Source organism: Festucalex cinctus, chromosome 1, assembly GCF_051991245.1.
Source record: "Festucalex cinctus isolate MCC-2025b chromosome 1, RoL_Fcin_1.0, whole genome shotgun sequence".
Classification (NCBI taxonomy): Eukaryota; Metazoa; Chordata; class Actinopteri; order Syngnathiformes; family Syngnathidae; genus Festucalex; species Festucalex cinctus.
Genome location: NC_135411.1, coordinates 12,260,782 through 12,280,030, shown reverse-complemented (window position 1 = coordinate 12,280,030; position 19,249 = coordinate 12,260,782). Strand labels below are relative to the sequence as shown.

Genomic DNA, 19,249 nt, shown 5'->3' with positions numbered 1-19,249 from the left:
GGCCAGAGCCGTGAGTTTTATCACCTCTCCCCCGGCAGGCAAGGATGCCATTCGGCCTTAAAACCGCCGCCCAGTCTTTTCAGCGTCTCATGGACTCTGTTCTCCGGGACATGCCGTTCGTTTTCGTCTACTTGGATGACATCCTAGTGGCCAGCTCCTCCATCGGAGAACACCTTTCACACCTCCGGCAGCTTTTCTCCAAGCTCAGCCAGGCTGGACTGATTATTAACCGAGCTAAATGTGTCTTTGGTGTGCCCTCCATCCAATTCCTCGGACACCTCATCGACGAGGACGGCGCCACCCCGCTCCCGGCAAAAGTGGAAGCTGTTGCCGCTTTTCCTCGACCCCGGACGGCCCAGGGTCTTCGGGAGTTCCTCGGGATGTGTGACTTTTTACCACAGGTTCGTCCGCCACGCTGCCCATGTGATGCACCCGCTTTACGACGCGCTTAAGGGTGTGGCTCCTGACCGTGCGGTCGACTGGACCGGTGTGAGAGTCAAGGCTTTTGAAGAGACGAAAGCTGCGCTGTCCCGAGCGGCCTTGTTGGCCCACCCGCGCCCGGATGCCACGATCGCCCTCACTACTGACGCGTCCGATTTTGCCGTTGGGGCCGTTTTGGAGCAGCGCGTCGAAGGTGCGTGGCAGCCGCTCGCCTTTTTCAGCCGCCGGTTAGTCCCTCGGGAGCGCGGGAGCAGCACGTTCGACAGGGAGCTCCTTGCTGTCTGGCTGGCGATCCGCCACTTCCGCTTCATCCTGGAGGGCCGTGAGTTCACGGTCTTCGTCGATCACATGCCGCTCGCCTTCTCCATGTCGAAGTTGCCCGAGCCGTGCTCCGCGCGGCAACAGCGCCAGTTGTGATTATTTTTGTTTTATAATTGTTGTCTTATTGGAAAAAAACTAAACGTACAGCGATACAAGTTTTAACAAAGTTGCCGTGCCATACCGACTAGTCTACTTCCGGATCGTTGGACCTGACGCTTGACGTAACTTTAATATGGCGTAGTTATGTTTTTCGATGTAATTTAAAAAAATATATATATTATTTACAGTGTTGCTGGTAACGCGTTACTTAGTAAGTAGTAGTTTTTTTTACCACTTTTATGGTCCATAATGTACACTTTTTTTTAGTAACGCGTTACTTAGTAACGCGTTACTCAAAAAAAGTTGCTTTCTAAAGTAACTAATAGTCTAACGCGTTACTTTATTCTACAAAGTAGTCTGATTAAAGTTACTGTCCAGAGAATCAATGCGTTACTCCACATTTTCATGAAGAAGGCAAACTATCTCACTGTTGTAACAGCCACAAACAACTACTGCTAACTACGAAGATGAGGCAGAAGTCATTGATCACCACACTGAATTCAGCCATGGTCTGGTCATGAATGGTTTGCACATTCAAAACAAAAGTGATGATACTTTTACTACTAGTTTTATTAACCAACAGGCACACAACACAACAAAAAAAAGTGTGCATTATGGACCATAAAAGTGGTAAAAAAAATAATTTATTTCCATCCTCAACTGGTCCGTGAAGCATTATGGGATGAGGTCGTCTCCGCCCTCTCGCCAGGGGGAGTGACGTCAGACAAGTTACGTTTTCAGTAGGGGTGGAACAAAAAAACGATTCGACCGAACCATCGTTCGTCAAGGGGAGCTAAACGACCGTATCGGTTGCGAGTGAGGCTTTATGGTTTTCATAACAATAGCAAGAGTTCTGCGCCGTGCTCTACTTGTTTTGTTTACATTTCAGTAGCATCACCATTCAAGCTACTTCCGTGTTTCCGTGCTCGCGACACGGCGCGCGCGCGCGCAACGAGTGACAACATACAAATGGAGACAGTTAGCAGAAGCCGGTGCCGTACATCTCGGTATTTCCCATGGCTATCGAGTCCTCTCGGTGCACTTGTATGTCCCGGGCCGGCGTTGGTACTGCGCGCGAGCCAAAAAGAATAACTCCCGTGACGATCCAATGCATGGATTCAAACGACACAGGTATGTCCCACAGCCAACACACCAGCTAAGCTAAAAGCACACTGTAAGCATCTCATTTCTCAGTTTGTGGCTCCCTGTCAATGTCTACAACTAGCATGAGCAGCAGATAGGAGAACTGAGACGTGCCCGCGATTACGACAGCCCAAAAAACAAAATATAAACAGTAGTGATTCTGTGGTCATCATCGTGTCTCAGATTAAAAAAAACAAAAAAGATGTCATACATTAACCAAAAATGAAAGTGATGACAAAAGAAAAAACAATTGTTAAATACAAAAATTGTTGATTAAAAAGGGAAATGAACTTTTGGAAATATTTTTGCATATATTAAGTGGTTAAAATGTGTTTGATAGATTTATTGTTCCATAAGGTGGCTTCATATTTCTTTTGGCTGGACGGTAGGTTTATTTCATGTCTTAAATTTATGTTTCTGAAATACTTCACAATGTGCAAATATTCTGTTTAATTGTGTTGGTGTCTGTCTAAAGGTTAAATATTTATATTTAACATTAAATTATCAACCTTTTGTTTTCCTGATCCTTATTTTGAAGAGAAAAAACAAACAAACCAAAAAACAATTATAACTGTCAATAACTACTAATAAATATTTAAACTGATACATGTGTACACACTGGAATAGCGGAACAAACAAACAATAGAGGAATTTAGGGGATTTTCATTTTCAACCTGGATAGATTTTTATTTTTTGTTTTATAAAAAGTATTTACGTTACAAGAAGTCAAGAGAGACTGCCTATTTTGTTTTTCATAAAAAAACCTTTATTTTCATGTTAAAAATGCACTTTCAATAAAGTATTTGGAACTCCGTTTCTACTGCATTATTTTTATGTTGAGATGGTGTTATCGGCAGCTGCTGAAAGAAACTAAAAAAAGTAACTTTTAATCTAACTTAGTTACTTTTAAAATCAAGTAATCAGTAACGCAATTTAGTTACTTTTAAAACCAAGTAATCAGTAAAGTAACTAAGTTACTTTTTCAAGGTAACTGTGGCAACACTGATTATTTATTTATCGGACCCCTTGTGTTATCCTTTCCTGCTCCGTCTCCTCTCCTGACCATGGTCGGGGGACGCAGAGGAGGATTTTTCTTTTTTCTTTTTCCTAGCGTCGGAGTCGCCAAAGTTTCGGCCCGATGGTCGGACAAAATGAACCAACGGGAGACGGAGGTTCGCACTGCAGTCTTTGTTTATTATGATTTTTTTTTTTTTTTTTTTTTTTTTTTTTTTTTTTTAGAACTGTCATGCACTGCTCTTTCTCTACCCTCGAGTGCGCACTCTGCCCTTCACGTCTCACACCACACAGCCCTGTCACACATGAGCAAATCTTAACCCCACAACACGTATCGTTCATTTAATATAAGTATGTAACGTTTTATCTAATTTTGTAACACGCTGTTGAGGTAAAAGGTTTCTTCAAACAAAATGAAAAAAAAAATCCACAAACGTCTACTTCCGGCAGTTGTTCCCACCCATCAACGTCACTTCCTGTAAACAAAGTCGCTGTGGCGTCTTCTTGTTTGTCTTTGTCCCACGTCGCTGACTGCTAACTACTTCACCTCGGGGACGATGGCCCAGGCCGGGGTGGTCCTGGATAAGGACCAGTTCACCTGTTCGGTGTGCCTGGATGTCCTGCGGGAGCCGGTGACCATTCCGTGCGGCCACAGCTACTGCTCCGAATGCATCCGAAACTTCTGGGACCAGGACGACTACCTCGGCGTGTTCACGTGCCCCCAATGCCGACAAAACTTCAGCCCGAGGCCGGCCCTCGCCCGCAGCACCTTGCTCGCCGACGTGGTGGACCGATTCAAGCAGAGCGGACTCCAGGAGCTCATGGGAGGCGAAGAGGGGCAGCAAGAGCAATACCTGGCGAAGGCCGACTACGTGGTGGACCGATTCAAGCAGAGCGGACTCCAGGAGTTCATGGGAGGCGAAGAGGGGCAGCAAGAGCAAAACCTGGCGGAGGCCGACGACGTGGAGTGCGACGTGTGCCCTGGAAGGAAGAACAAGGCGGTCAACTCGTGCCTGGTGTGCTTGGCGTCGTACTGCGAGCTGCACGTCCGGCCGCACCACCACTCGGCCGTGTTCAAAAAGCACAAGCTGGTTTCGGCCTCCAAGAGGCTCCAGGAAAGCGTGTGCCCGCGGCACGATAAGCTGCTGGAGGTTTACTGCCGCACGGACAAGCAGTGCATCTGCTCTATGTGCCTGACGGATGATCACAAGGGACACGACACCGCGCTGGTGGAGGTGGAAATACAAACGCAGCAGGTAACAACTACTTGTTTTGACGTGTGGGCGTACGGTGGGCCCCAACATGCTCGCGGCTCGGCACCCACGGACTAGCCCATGCCTGGTCCATATCCCGCTGGACTATGGACATTTGGAAAATTACATTTTGAATGCCTTGTATAAAACCGTTCGACCCACTGTGATACGAGCTAGTACACACACAGGCGCAGAAGTTGTACTTCATTCACGGCAAAATAACACTAGGTGGCAAGTTGCCACTCATGGCAATATAAGCACTTTGAAGAAAAATAGTCTGATAAAGCAGAACTGATTCAGCCGCTTTGAAGTGCAAGTCAACCTGAAATATTTCTTGACAATAATATGTTATATATCATTTTTGGAATATGAGTTATGAAGCAAAATCCAGCCGTTTTTATTCATCTCAGGGGGCGGCCATTTTTCCACTTCCTGTCGACTGAAGATGACATCACAGTTACTCAGGGCTCAGGCAACAACCAATCACAGTACAGCTTCAGAAAACAGGCGAGCTCTGATTGGTTGTTGCCTGAGACCTGAGTAACATTCGACAGCAAGTTGCAAAATGGCTGCTCCCTGAGATGGATAAAAACGGAGTTTTCTGCGTCACTCATATTCCACTAAAGCAATATTAACCAGAATGTCATATTTAGACAAGTGGGATGCATAGAACATATTATTGTCAAAAAATATATTTTTGGGGGTTGATTTCCCCTTTAAGTTGTAGTTACACATGTCCCATCAGTTGTCGCCATAGCGAGTCAATACAAACTGAAATGTAGCCGAGTACTTAAAATAGAAAAAAAAACTAATTAAACGTGTATATACACATTTTAAATTGTATAGTATACATATTACCTAATTATTATTATTTTTTAATCTAATGTTCAAGATTTTTGGGGGGACCAATTCTTTCTTTTTTTTTCTCTTTTTTTTCCCCCACAATATTTTCTCAGTTATGTTTTTTTTATTTTTAATCTAATATTTTTATCTTTTGTCTTAAAAAATACCAAAGCTGTGGTGTGGTATTGGTTATAAGTAGGTTTCTATAATTTGTGTATTTTTCATCTACTGTTGTACTATTCTGTTATCTACTACTAATGTATTTATTATTGTTAATTAGTGTATTTTTAAGCAATATTTATTTATTGGAATTATTATTTCTATCAATATTTATCATCTGCTATTTGTGTACTTTTTTTCCCCAAATAGTTTGTCTAATATTTTTTAATTTGTGTATTTTTCAAGTCATATTTGTGTTCTAATAATTTTGGTTACTATTTTTATTTTTTTTTTAATATGTGGTCTTTTTTTATCGAGTATTTTGTCCTAGCCACCATTTTCATTTGAATTAATACAAGCAACCCGAGGTGGCAAAAGTACTCGCAGAGAAACTTTTCTAAAAAAATAATAACAGAAATAATTATTCAATTTACCGAGTCAAATCTGCTGTTGTGACTTTCAGCTAACGTGTCCCCTCAGTGAGACTCGCATGATTATTTTTTTTTTGTGCAATTTATTTTCCTGGTCCGCAGAGACAACTGGGTGAAATGAAGCTGAAGTCTCAGCAGAGCATTCAGCAACGAGAGAAGGAAGCTCAGGAACTGAGACAGGCCATCTTCTCTCTCAATGTAAATTCTCTTGACATTCTCTTGTCAAACGTCACAAATGGCGACTCGGCGCCTCTTTGCCCCGCAGCGATCCGCTCGACTGGCGGCGGAGACGAGCGACAGCGTCTTCACCGACCACCTCCGCTTCGTGGAGCTCAAGCGCTTCGAGGTGCGCGAGCTGATCAAGGCCCAGCAGATCCAAGTGGTGAGTCTGGCCGAGCTGCTTCTGGAGAGGATCCAGAAGGAGATCGGCGAACAGAAGAAGCGGGAGAGCGAGGTGGACCAGCTGGCCGTCGCTACCGATCCCCTGCACTTCCTTCAGGTGAGAGCGCCACGCAACAAAAAGGTTGCTGGGGCTTTTCGTGCCTCAAATTTTAGAATGAAGGATTTTGAAAAATAATCTTGATTGTGCACCTGTCTCCCCAGCACTGCGATTTAAAAAGTGATTATTTTTCCAAGGCCATATTCCCATATAATTTTGAACAAACACAAGCTATACATTAATCTGTATTTCAGTATGTATATATATTTTAATTGCACTACGACAGATTCACAAGATTCTATTGAACTAGTGTTGCATAATTCAGATTAAAACAATAATCTAAACAAATCTGGAAAATGCATATCGGCGGTCCATCAGATTCGTGATACGAATCGAATCGTCAGGTATTAGGCAATTCACACCCCTAGGTGGAGGTGAATGTATCCAGATTTTGTACGTAGGAAATACTGATTTGCTTGTACGTCCAACTTGATCCTTTTTGTCACGCCAGATCTGTCAGGCGCTGGACGCTCTGGCGCCCGTGCCGTCGCCGATGACCGCCGTCTCCATGGACGGCTTGACGTTTGACTCGGCCACAAAAGCCCTGTGTGACTTCAAAACGCTGTTGCAAGAGGTTTGCCAGGAAGGATTCGTTAGCATCTATGAGAAAGGTACACTTTGACTTCTTGACACTGGTGGTGGTTCATGCTTTGACAATAAATATGAGGACAGGAAGGATGACGGACGACATCCGATGGTGTTGGGCAACTTAAATGCTGGAGCAGGGGCACTTTTTTTTATTTTTTTTTATTTTTTATCTGTACTACTGGAGCGGCACATACAGTGCAAAATATGTGCTCTTAATCCAAATTGTAGATGGCAAGCTTCACCTAAATGCATAAAGAGATAAGGGGTGATGTTTTACCATATAGATGAAAATACAAGGTAGATTTGTGTCATTTCTTCACCATGGACAAATTCCAATCATGGAAATACTGAAGCCAATTGCATGGAATTGTGCTCCACCAGTGAGAGAAGTGGTGATGATGGCTCCTCCCATCCTGCCCGTCCACACCGATGTGACCATGTCCTCACCCGTCGTCCAGCCCGTTGTTGAAATCCAGGCGGCAGGTGAGTCAACAAGATGGCGCCCAACCTTCAAAGAAATTGCTTGTGGCATACCATCAAACAAAATGTCACCGAAAAAAAAAAGTATGTACTTGATAAGAGATGCACTATTTGTAGTATAAATATATATTTAAAAAAAAATGATGTGAAATTGAATCCATTTCACTGACACACAACTGGGCCTCGCACCATCTTCAACACATCCTGATTCAACAGCCACCTCTAGTGGCTAAATCGATGAAAGTACAAATGTGAACAATTGCATGCTGATGCATGTTTCCATTTCTGTCACAGCATTTATGTTTGCTGGAGGACGTTTATCTGCTGTGAACACAACTATTTGGTACATCAAGAAATGTGTCACACGTAAATTTGAAAGAACGTTGACATCAAAACAAATACTGCTACTGAAAAAAAAAAAGATTACATTGAAAACCAAAATGTGCATTATTTTTATTTTTGACACATTTTCTATTCAGCTTAATGGAAACGTGCTCATTAACTGATACTAATACATTGAAAAGATTCACTTTCAACATACGCAGAACAAAAAACGTACTCGGCCTGTTTGTTTCCGGCAACAGTTTGCTGAGGCAGCACGAATGCCCTTGACACAGTAACGCATATTCAAACCCCCCCACCCCTCTCTCTATCTGTGTGTGCGTGTGTGTAGCGAACCTGTCACCCGGCCTGGACCAAAGCCCCGTGAGCCCCCTCAACCCTTTCCTAAACCCAGGACCTGTTGGGCCCATGTTTGTCCTCTCAACCTTTGGTTGGTAACTTTTGTATGAAAGGGATTTGACCTGTAATCAAATATTTCTTCATAAAACAAACAAGCTAATAATGTAAATAATGTAGAATTTTCCCCTAATAATATGTATTATTAGTATATTTATTTTACTATCTATTTTTATATTATTTCTAATTGACCAACTGCAATTTTGGCATTTTTAGCACAACCTTGTGTTGATTGTACCGGTGTTACCAATGAATTTTATATCAAGCAAATCAATTTTACCATAGAGGAATATGTATAAATAATAAACAGTAAAACAGGCTGTCATCCATAATAACTTTTTTTTTTTTTGTGCAGGTTCCAAAATGTCTACAGGCACCAGGCAGAGGAACTTACAGCGCCGTTCTCATGCCAGAAAGAAATGAGACATGATCGTTGTTAATTTACGTATTATAGACGTCACATGCAAAGCCTTGAAGCTTGATCATCAAGCTGCAGTATTTTCCATTTTTGACATACCTTGTGACTATTTTTTTTTTTGTCGCAAAACTTGGAACTACACTATTGAACTTACTTTCAGTGTTGTGTCGACCAGATGAGGGACCCTGTTATCATTTGGATGATTGTACTTTTATTTGATTTTATAAATAGTCATTACAAGACTGAACCAAATTTAGCAGTAAGAAGCAGTACCACCAGTTGGAACGGAATGTGATTGTATGTTTGTTTGTTTCTTTTTTTTTTTTTTTTTTAAGTTTATTCATACAATGATAATATATTGGTTTGTGTCATACCGCCATTAAAGAAACGGAATTGTGAACACTGTTTACAGAGTGTTAACCAACACGTAAAGATACCGTGTGCTGGTATTTGGCATTGTCGTGGTGCATATATTTATTTCTCTTTCGATCGTGTTGACGCACTGATCAAATATGGATACTGTCCGACACGGAGGTAAATGGAGATTTAGGTTTGTCGTTGACATAGCTTCAGTAGCTATATATACCAATAATGTATTGGTTTTCCCATAAACACTGTATTGTGTACAAAACTAGTGCAGTGTCTCATTGGATTGTGCAGGTTTACTTAATAAAGTGGTCCCTGGGTGTAAAGTGTTTATTAGGCTCATAATGGGAATATGCATTGCTTCGGCATCATTAGTGGATAGAGAAAATTTAAAAATGGCATTAATGGATTTATGAATTTATTAATTTATGAAGCACATTAGACAAAATAGAAACCTAATCAGTGCATTAGACATTAAAATAGGAGCACAACATCAAGATTTCATAATAAAATACAGACAAGGGTTTTACTTGACCAAATTTACATTTGTGAATCTGAAATGTTGCAAGAAATTGGATCACATTATTTGTGATTTTTTTCTTTTGGGGGGTAGAAAAACCTTTTAGGGCCTAAAAGGTTTTTCTACCTAGCTTTGCCTCTTAGGCATTTGCCAATTAGGCTCTTCCTATCATTGTGAAGCAGAATTCACCAAGCGTTGGATTGTTCACCCACTAATAGGGAACGTGAGTTGGGTTAGACCGTCGTGAGACAGATTAGTTTTACCCTACTGATGATGTGTTGCCGCGATAGTAATTCTGCCTAAAATGCCTAAAATTTAGGCAATTAAAATGGGCGTCACTTTTTTTTCTCATTTTTTTTTTTGGTGTAACTATTGAAAACAATACAAGATACTACATGGGTGCAGTCTACATGTAATCAAGAAAAGTGGAAATTAAATGGCTTGAGTTTATTCCCTCAAATATTTATAGACTATTGGAGTTCAAAGAAAAGATCGTCCAGATATGACAATACTATTTTAAATATAGCAAAGTTAGGTCACGCAAACCCAGTTTTTTTTTTTTTTTTTTTTTTAAATCACTCACTCTCACAATCTTAGTCTCCCAGGCGCAGGAGTGAACCCACGCCAACCGTCAGTGGCACCGAAGGAAAGTGACGGTTCTCTCACTCACATAAGCTTAGCTTACATCTCGTAAGCCACACATGGTCTCCCAGGCGGAGAAGCGAACCCACGCCAACCGGCACCGAAGGCAAGTGACGGTTCCACTCCTCCACCTGGAGCCCTAGCAAACCCAAATTCCAATATCAACATTGCGCTTTGTGACGTCACGCCTCCCCGCCTCTAGCAGGTGCAACCTTTAAACAACATACCTGTAAACCTCGCCCACTGGTCGCTCACGGGAGCAAGATGGCGGCAGGTGCACTGACAGCGGCGGCGACGACGACCTCCACTATCTCCGTGGAACAAGACCAGTTCACTTGCTCGGTGTGTCTGGAGGTTCTGCGCGACCCGGTGACAATCCCGTGCGGCCACAGCTACTGCCTAGCCTGCATCGAGAACTACTGGAGCAGAGGCAAGCCGCAAAAGGCCCAGTACAGCTGCCCGCAGTGCCGCTTGGAGTTCAAGCCGAAACCGCTGCTCAATCGCAACACCGTCCTGGGTGAGCTGGTGGAGAAGTTCCTCCAGAGCGGAGTTCAAGAACAGCCGGCTGAGGAGCGTCTCCGTGGACGGGGACATGGCGTGGTCGTCGCTACAAAGGTAAATAAAAAAAAAAAAAAAAAAAAAAAAAAATGAAATGTTTCACACGGTGACACACATTTGAGGGCAACTTTTGTTTGTCAAGAAATACTGCGCATGCGCAATTGAGCACCGACTTCCGGGTCTGAATTTTAAAAATTTGACTTTAGAATTTGAATTTGACTTGAGGTTTAGTTCACGGTGCCGTTCAATTATTAATTTTCTCATTGATAAGGCACTGTTTATATCCTTAAACTTCCCCAAACTCAAAATTATCTCACGATAAACCTCTCTTGTCCAAGCTATCATGCTAGCAAACTGCCAATCTCAAACTGACATTTCGTCAATGTCAGATTGAAAAGATACATAAAGTAAACAGACTCTTATCTCAGATTACAAACGCATAGTTGATTTTTAAAAATGTTGACAAGCAGTCAAACTAAATTATCATTTATTACATTTTAAAGTACTACATACAAAAAAACCAGCAGAAGTATGATTTGTAGATTTTGCCTTTTTACTAAAAAAAAAAAAAAAAAATTTTTTTTTTTTTTTTTTTGCATTATTTGAGTGAACCTTAGCTATTGGCTCTAGACACCTGACCTCCAAAAAAGTGTTTATATTAACAGTTAAAACTCTAAAAAAATACATTGCACTTCTTTTCTTTTAATATTTCCCCATTAATGTGTCATCCCTTTCCATCAAAGTGGTGTTTAAGTAGCATTTTAAGCCGCTACAAAAGGCACAAAATAATGTGGCTTTGCTGAGAATAGTTGTTTTTCAGTGAAGTTGTTAGCTAGCTTTTAACTAAACATTCATGTGCTCTGTTAATATCACAGTTCCGAACTTACGATTGTAACTAAACATGCATGTTCTTTGTTCTTATCACAGTCCAGTGTTGTCAGAGAGCAGCTGTGCTCACAGCATCAAAAGCCGGTGAAGAATTACTGCCGCGCAGATCATCAGGGCGTGTGCTCGCGCTGCCTCAAAGGCCAACACAAGAACCACGACACCGTGCGGCTGCTGGACGAGCGGGTGGCACAACAGGTATATCAGGGGTGTGCGGAGGGTGTGTGTGTGTGTGTGTGTGGGGGGGGGGGGGGGGGGGGGGGGGGTGAGGGGGTGAGGGGGGGGGGGGGGGGTTGGCTCCGGGCAACTAAATCCCCCACCTCTGGTGAGCGTGTATTTACGGACAGGGCTGGAATGGCCATCAGGCTTATAGGCTTATCTTTTGGGGCCCATGTAGTGCTTTTTAATTATTATTTTCCTACATTTTACCCCTCGAGACTGGCCACAACCCGTCTGGGTTTTCAAGTAGGATTTTTGATTTTGTTTAGAAATTAGGGTTTCAAATCAGGGTTTTAAAGTAGGTTTAAAGTTCCAAAGTTGGATTTTGAACTCCAGTTTAAATATCCTACGTTGAAACTAGGGCTGTCAAAGTTAAAGAGTTAATAGATTAATTAATCACAGAAAAATGTTGCATTAATCACGTATTAACGCAGATTAATCGCACTATTTTTTTTTGCCCGCACTTGAGCCTTGAACGTAACCACGGATGGTCACATTGAAGGCTGCGCAGGTCAGTGATTAGGTCAATGCACGGCATTTCCTACGCCTGTTGTTCCAAAATGAGCGGGGTGACTCCAGTTGGTGTGCTCGGTGGTAAATTTCACTTTAAAAAATAGACTCAGTTTTAGAGTAAACTAATATTTACACTAGGAAGAGAGAAAAATAAATAAATAAATAAATAAAATAAAATAAAATGAAAAAAATGGTTCAAACTCACGACCTTCAGCTTGGGAGGCTGCCACACTACCACCTGAGCTTGTATGCCCCTCCTACTGTTTGCTTTTCTCCAAGAGACCAAAGATCGTTTTTGGCCTGTTGGAGTGGAAGATTCCATGCAATCATGAAATCAGCTGCAGCTAACATGAGTGATATACTAGCAGAAAGCAGGAGCTGCATGGCTCAGGGAGTAGATCGGCTGTCTCCCAAGATGAAAGTTGTGAGTTCGTTCTTACCTCAAGTCACTTTGATTTTTTGATTTTTTCCCAATTCTTGATTTTACTATCTTTCAAGTGTAAATATTACTATAGAACGGAGTCTATTTGGTTCTTATCTAAATAGTCAAATTGACTCTACAGAACTTACTGTGTACTTTAAAATCCCAACCCATGTTCTAAACGCTTCTTGGTAACCATAGTTTGAAACCCTACTGTAAAACCCTAACCCTAGTTGAACACCCTAATATGAAACCCTAACTCTAGTTTAAAGCCCTGATTTGAAACCCTAACCCTAATTTAAAGCAAAACCCCAATTTAAAACCCTAGACCTAGATTAAAACCCTACTTTGAAACCCGGGTCGTGCAAAAAGTGGCAACACTGCCCGTGCATCTACCTGAGGTGGGGGCATCCACATTATCACCCTCTGACGACCAAACTTTTTCATGGCATTTCCGTCGCTGATGATTAATGAAAGGGCATCTGGCTATGATTGAAGGGCCTTCAAATTGGACCGTGGATTAATCATTTTTTGGGGACATCGCCTGTGTATGTCATGACCAGTCAGTGTTAGTTTTGACAAAATTAACACTGGTCATGACTAGGGGTGGGAACCTCTGTGTACCTGACGATACGATACGTCTGCAAAACAAGTCTCACGATAATGATTATCTCACGAGATGACGATACCGTGATTATCGATATATTGCTCAGGTAATAAATCCACGATAATCTACAATAAAACTAATCATAAATAATAATAATTTAATATAAATCAATAATAAATAAATAAATGAATAATACAAATAAAATTAATAATTAATAATATATAATATAGAATATAATGTATAAATATATAATGGATATGTAAATTAAAATAAATAAATAAATAATATATAATAATAAAACTAAGCTGATGAATCTTCACCTGAAGACTTCCACCCATTTTCCCGCCACTCTTACGAGGCGCTCCCCCTAGTGGCCCGCCAAGGAATTGCTCAATAAGTATTCAACAACGGAGCCGTTATAGTGTCTGTATATTAATGACAAATATCGCGATACTTGCTCAGGTGCATCGATAATCTATCGGGAGACGAAGTATCACGATTTATCACAATGTCGATATATTGTCACACTCCTAGTCATGAAATACGCGATTGTATGAATTTTCGTCACTGTATTTTCATTTTAATCATTGACGAAATTGTCAGTCAATTTTAGATGTCGTTATCATCTCAATGAATGGCTTCTATTTTAGTTTTTATTTCATTTTCGCCTGGGGAAAAAAAAGTGACGAAAAATGACATTTTTCATCGACATCTCACTGGTCATGTCAAGCCATTCTTCTTATGTACTGTGGTACAGTCAAAGTGATAAAAAGAAATCAATCAACCACTAACGTAATCTAAAAAACATTGACACATTACACATGCAAAACGGCACTCGTCATTTCACATCAGAGATTTCCCGCAGGAAAAGTCAACAGTGCTGAGTTTACTTGCAGCAACTCAAGGGACTTTTTTTTTTTTTTTTTCTCTAATGTGTTTGTGTGCACTTCATGTGTTTGTAGAAAAAACTCCAAGAAGCGTCACTGAAGTGCACGCAGAACATCAAGGACGTGGAGAAGGAGCTTCGCTATGTGGTCAAATACATCAAAGTGAGTGTGATACATACATTTTTTTTTAATTCTAATTTATCATCCAAAGAGAACATTTCCTGTTTGCACTTACCCCAAACAACTCCATTTTGCCCGGGACGCAGCACGCCACCGAGGCGGCGGAGGAGGACAGCGACCGGGTCTTCTCCAAGCTGCTGCGCGCCATCGAGAAGCAGCGGTGCGACGTGAAGGAAGCCATCCGAGCGCGCGAGCGGGTCGCCCTGGCGCAGACGGAGCAGCTGCTGGAGAGGCTGGAGCGCGAGGCGGCCGACGTCCGCAGGAGCGAGGCCGAGCTGGACAAGCTCTGCCGGAGCGACGACCACCTTCACTTCCTTCAGGTACGCACGGATGGACGGATAGTGTTCGTTCGTTGGGTTACTTTTTTTGTCTAGATTTTGGCAACATTTCTAACCTTTTTTAGTGATTGTCGAAAAAAAAAAGACTCAGAACATCAATTCTTGCCAGAAACAGACAACGGAAATCCTTTCTCCTTGTTGTCAATACGACAAGAAAGGAGCCCAGTGGAAGGAAATTGCTGAGTCAGATGTGTTGAATATTATCACGTTCGGGTATTTTATCTGCGTTAGGGCTGGACAATTAATCCTCATTTTAAATCGAAAAAAAAAATGCAATTGAACTCATTTATTGTTGTTGAAATATTGAACTTTTCAACTGTTAATTTATTAAGAATCGTGTTGAAAAACATTTTGTACAAGCAAAGGAGGGGGAAAAAAAACAATTCAAACGGAATTTTGTGAGGAAAAGCGCATCTTCGGTTTCCTTTCCTTTCCTTTTATTATTTTTTTGAACATATAAACAGATGAACAGCAGAGATAAAACAAAAAACAACAACAATCAAAAGAGAAGAAAATCCCAATAACATAATCATTCAATTAATCATAACTTACATGTTCAAAAGGGAGTAGGAAGAAGTTAAAAACTTATCTAGTCCTACCCCTTTTACTAAATATATTTAAACTTATTTCATTATTAATACAATTTTAATTTACTAATTATTAAAAAATAATAATAAAATAATAAATGATATATATAACCCATATATATATACAAGTGCACTTAACATATTCACATTTACCAAAAACATATATACATAAATTTTAATATATACATAAGTTTCATTTTAAGGCCTCATCACTCAGCCGTATTCTCTTATTTTTTTTCTTTCCTAATTCCAGAAGAGCAGGTCCCTTCATTTCCCATCCAAACGTGTGCAGATGCCCAACACGGACACGTTCCCCTACTTGATGTACAAAACCATGCGAGGAGGCCTGGCCGAGCTGAGGGACGGTCTGGACGAAAGCCTCCAAAGAGAATTCAACAGAATCTCCGATAAAGGCGAGCACGACGCATTCAACACGAAACGGATGACGATGCGTAATCGATGATTTTTGACATCTCTCTCCATTTGCAGTGACTTCGCTCAAGGAAACCAGCGTTCCAAACGAAAAGACGAAAGGTATGCAAGCCAAGTTGCCGCCAAGCGACAAGATGGGATGGGATACAGGAAGTAGGAATCCCATTGAGTTTTTTAACGATTCTTGACAAATGCACAGATGTACTCTCAATAAAATTTGATGATGTTAAAATATGTAAATAAACAAACATAAAACCAGTATTTGATGATTTTGATTTTGTTGCCATGGAAACTTTCAGCTTAACGCCAGCAATTTTTCTCCCCCTTGCATGACTTTTCTCCTCCTACATTCTAATTACATGCATGTTGGCTTCATTAAAAAAATCTAAATTAATGTTCATACTGTTGGTGGATTTCTGTCTGTCTGTCTCCTGGCACTGGCCTGCCAAAACAAAAAGCTGAACCAGAAAATAAAAACTTTAGAAAGTAGATGGATGGGTAATTTTCTTTTTTTTCTTGTCATTTTTCTAGTAACAATAGATGCTCACATACTATACAACTCGGAACCAAAGACAAGAGAGGAATTTTTGCACTGTGAGTACAGTTTTGACTTATTTAACGATATCAACCAGCATGTCAAACTGTTATTGCTATGTGCAGACCAAGGTTAGAATTGTTTTTGGATTTTGCGTTATTTTTATTTTAACTTTGGTTTTCTAAATTCCGTTTTAGTTTTCTTGAGCAAGATTGTTACTTATTTAGTTTGGATTTTTTTTATGTTTAATTTTAGTTTAGTTTTAATGTAGTTTGTCAAGTGCAAGATTAAAAAAAAAAAAAAAAAAGTCACTAAGTATTAGAGCTTATTAGCAGTCCATCATTAGGAGGCCGGTTGGGAGCGATACTCATTTTCAGTAAAAGGAAAAATATTGGTGTCAAAAAAAAAAAAAATCAAATTCCAACTCTGTTTATCAAACAATTGTTCAGGTTTTCAAAAATGTTGTTCATATTCAAATAAATATATTTTTTTTTGCAAGTACAAACATTTTCAGGGAGCTCGCAGTGTCATCAGCATGTCTTAAAAAGTTCAATGAAAACTTGAATGAAATGAAACATTTGCTCCCCAGTTTTCTATGAATAAAGTTTTCCCCAAAAAAAACCAAAACAAAAAAAATAAATATGTCACTTATCTTTGTTTTAATTTCAAACAAAAAGTGTGGAACGGTGGTAATTTTGTCGCCGAAAAATGTTTGTCATGATTTTTTTTGTTCAGAAGAAAATTAAACTAAAATAGAAGCCATTCATTGAGACGACAACGATAAATTGACTGACAATTTTGTCTATAACTAAAACGAAAATTCACAAAATCAAAAGACTAAAATTGCTCTTTATTTTAATTGACCAAAATTAGATTAAAACTAAAATAATATGACTAAAACTGTAATTCATTATAGTCAAAAGACTATATAACCAAAACTAAATTACAATTTCTTGTCAAAATGGAACGTTCCAGTTTCAGCAGCATCTCTTATTGAAAATAACTGAAAATTGAAATAGTTACTTGAAGTTAACACATCTTTAAGTTGACCTTATAGCGGCTTTCAGACTTTTTTATTTTTTAAAGATAATGCCGATATTTGTCAAATATTTTTAGATAATTAGTCTAACCCAGGGATGGGCAATCTCGGCCCTCGAGGGCCGGTGTCCCTGCAGGTTTTCGATGTTTCCGTTTTCCAACACAGCTGATATATGATCAGCTCATCAGCAAGCTCTGCACAAGACTGATAACGATCCCGTTGATTGGAATCAGCTTGTGTTGGAAAACGGAAACATCGAAAACCTGCAGGGACACCGGCCCTCGAGGGCCGAGATTGCCCATCCCTGGTCTAACCCCTACTAAGTATGTGTAATCAATTCTCAAACGTACAGCAATACTGAAATGTTTTATAAACGTAATTGGTTTTACTTTTCATTTTATAAAACCCTTTTGGAAACTGTTTAGCTATTTTGTTAACTATGACAACCTTGGTGCAGACTACCAGGACTTAACACTGGACGCCAACACGGCCAACCCCTACCTGAGCTTGTCCGAGGGCCACCGGGCGGCGACCACTCGTTCCGAGGCGCAGCCGTACCCGGAGCACCCGGAACGCTTCAGCAGCTGGGCGCAGGTACTGTGTCGCGCCGGCATGGCGGGTCGCTGTTACTGGGAGGTGGCGTGGGCCGGCAAGGGCGGGGCGTCCGTCGGCGTGTGCTACCGCAGCATGAGCAGGAGCGGCGGCGGTAGCGACAGCAAGTTGGGCCACAACGCCAAGTCGTGGAGCCTGGACTGCTCCGACGCCGCCTGCGCTTTCCGCCACGACAAGCACAGCGTGAGCGTGGCGGCGCCGTGCGGCAACAGGATAGGGGTCTATCTGGACTTCAGGGCCGGCATTTTGGCCTTCTACAACGTTTCCGCCGACATGCTTCTGCTTCACAGCGTCCGCGCCGCTTTCAGTCAGCCAGTGTTTCCGGGATTCTGGGTGGGATTGGGATCTACTCTCAAGATCTGCTCCCTTTGATTGTGAGGTTGCTTTCAACTTGCTGTACAATAATTCGAGCTGATTGGACGATGCGACATTCTACACGTTTGTTTTAACCAATCACGGCCATGGGTGAAAATTTCGTCTTCTTTCCGAAGGGGGGAAAAGCACGAACATCTTACCAGCGAGAAATGCACGAAGCCCCTCTCGCTGTTCAACATTCAGTAAGGAAACGGTGAGTCATTCTGCGAGAACAGAATTAACTGTAGCATCCATTTGTGCATGCGAGGTTTGTTTGTTAGCCCCGACATTGGCGCTGGCTTCCTGGTTTCGTCACAGTTGCATATCCCGCCCCCAAACACAATGTCGCTCTGTGATTGGTCCAAACCACCAGTGGTTCTGAGTTTGTGAACTCACAAATACCGCGAGAATTCATCTTGCGAGAGCAAGATGAGGGGAGACCGGGCCTGTTGTCACATTGTAATTATTTTCTCCACCAGAGGGCGCAACTGGGGTCATGTTCTGTCTTGCGAAGAGAATAGCGCTTTGTGAGCTGAGATAAAGCGCGCCATTGAACCATTTTGCACAACCCAAAAGGAATGTTTTCTTTATATATTATGAAACATCGTTTATACAAATTCGAACAATTCACGTGGACTTGTTTGAGGAGATGCACTGATGCAGGCATCTTTTGTCATGCCTGTCGTATTGCTCTTTTTTAATAAACTTTAAAGGGATACTTGACTCATTGAGACATTTTAAGCAGTAAAAAAAAAAAGAAAGTCAAATGAATTCAATAACTTCATTTTCATGTACAATTAGATTAAATAAAAAAAAAAAAAAAAAAGTCCTTGTTCACTTCTCCTTCACTTCACCTGTTCACTTTGATTGCGTGTAACTGTGCAACACAAAATACGAATATGACATGAATACAAAATATATACCCAAGACTTTAGTCTTTCATCTGGTACATGACGTATTGATTCCAAGCAATATATAAAGATTTAAAAAGTGTGACATCAAGCCCGAGTCTCCTCCGACTGCTTCAGATTGAAGAGCCGTTTCAACTGCCTTTAATACAAAAAACATTTAATGTATCATGAAAAATAGCTGATATTTTTTTTATACATTTTTAAAATGTTTTTGTA

General features: G+C 41.0%; 2 protein-coding genes and 1 long non-coding RNA gene across 4 annotated transcripts; 2 read left to right on the top strand and 1 right to left on the bottom strand.

Annotated features, from left to right (window-relative positions):
* The first annotated feature begins 2,418 nt into the window (after positions 1 to 2,418).
* On the top strand, positions 2,419 to 8,827 carry ftr67 (finTRIM family, member 67). The gene is made up of 7 exons (XM_077516980.1): positions 2,419 to 4,274; positions 5,807 to 5,902; positions 5,970 to 6,203; positions 6,655 to 6,814; positions 7,173 to 7,274; positions 7,945 to 8,043; positions 8,365 to 8,827. The coding sequence occupies exons 1-7, from the start codon at positions 3,576 to 3,578 to the stop codon at positions 8,430 to 8,432; spliced, it is 1,458 nt and encodes a 485-aa protein (XP_077373106.1). The 5' UTR covers positions 2,419 to 3,575; the 3' UTR covers positions 8,433 to 8,827.
* On the bottom strand, positions 6,028 to 10,582 carry LOC144016212 (uncharacterized). The gene is made up of 3 exons (XR_013282861.1): positions 10,183 to 10,582; positions 7,112 to 7,299; positions 6,028 to 7,033 (listed from the first exon to the last, which is right to left on the bottom strand). It is a non-coding gene; the product is annotated as an uncharacterized LOC144016212 (long non-coding RNA).
* On the top strand, positions 10,002 to 18,901 carry ftr87 (finTRIM family, member 87). 2 transcript variants are annotated; one of them, XM_077516966.1, is made up of 9 exons: positions 10,013 to 10,570; positions 11,441 to 11,596; positions 14,121 to 14,207; positions 14,312 to 14,545; positions 15,404 to 15,563; positions 15,640 to 15,684; positions 16,114 to 16,176; positions 17,614 to 17,750; positions 18,260 to 18,899. In XM_077516966.1, exons 1-9 carry the CDS (start codon positions 10,220 to 10,222, stop codon positions 18,338 to 18,340), a joined length of 1,314 nt encoding a protein of 437 aa, XP_077373092.1. In that variant the 5' UTR covers positions 10,013 to 10,219; the 3' UTR covers positions 18,341 to 18,899. The 2 variants fall into 2 exon arrangements, with proteins under 2 accessions (XP_077373083.1, XP_077373092.1); XM_077516957.1 differs by having other exon boundaries at positions 10,002 to 10,570; positions 17,614 to 18,901.
* Positions 18,902 to 19,249: the final 348 nt, after the last annotated feature.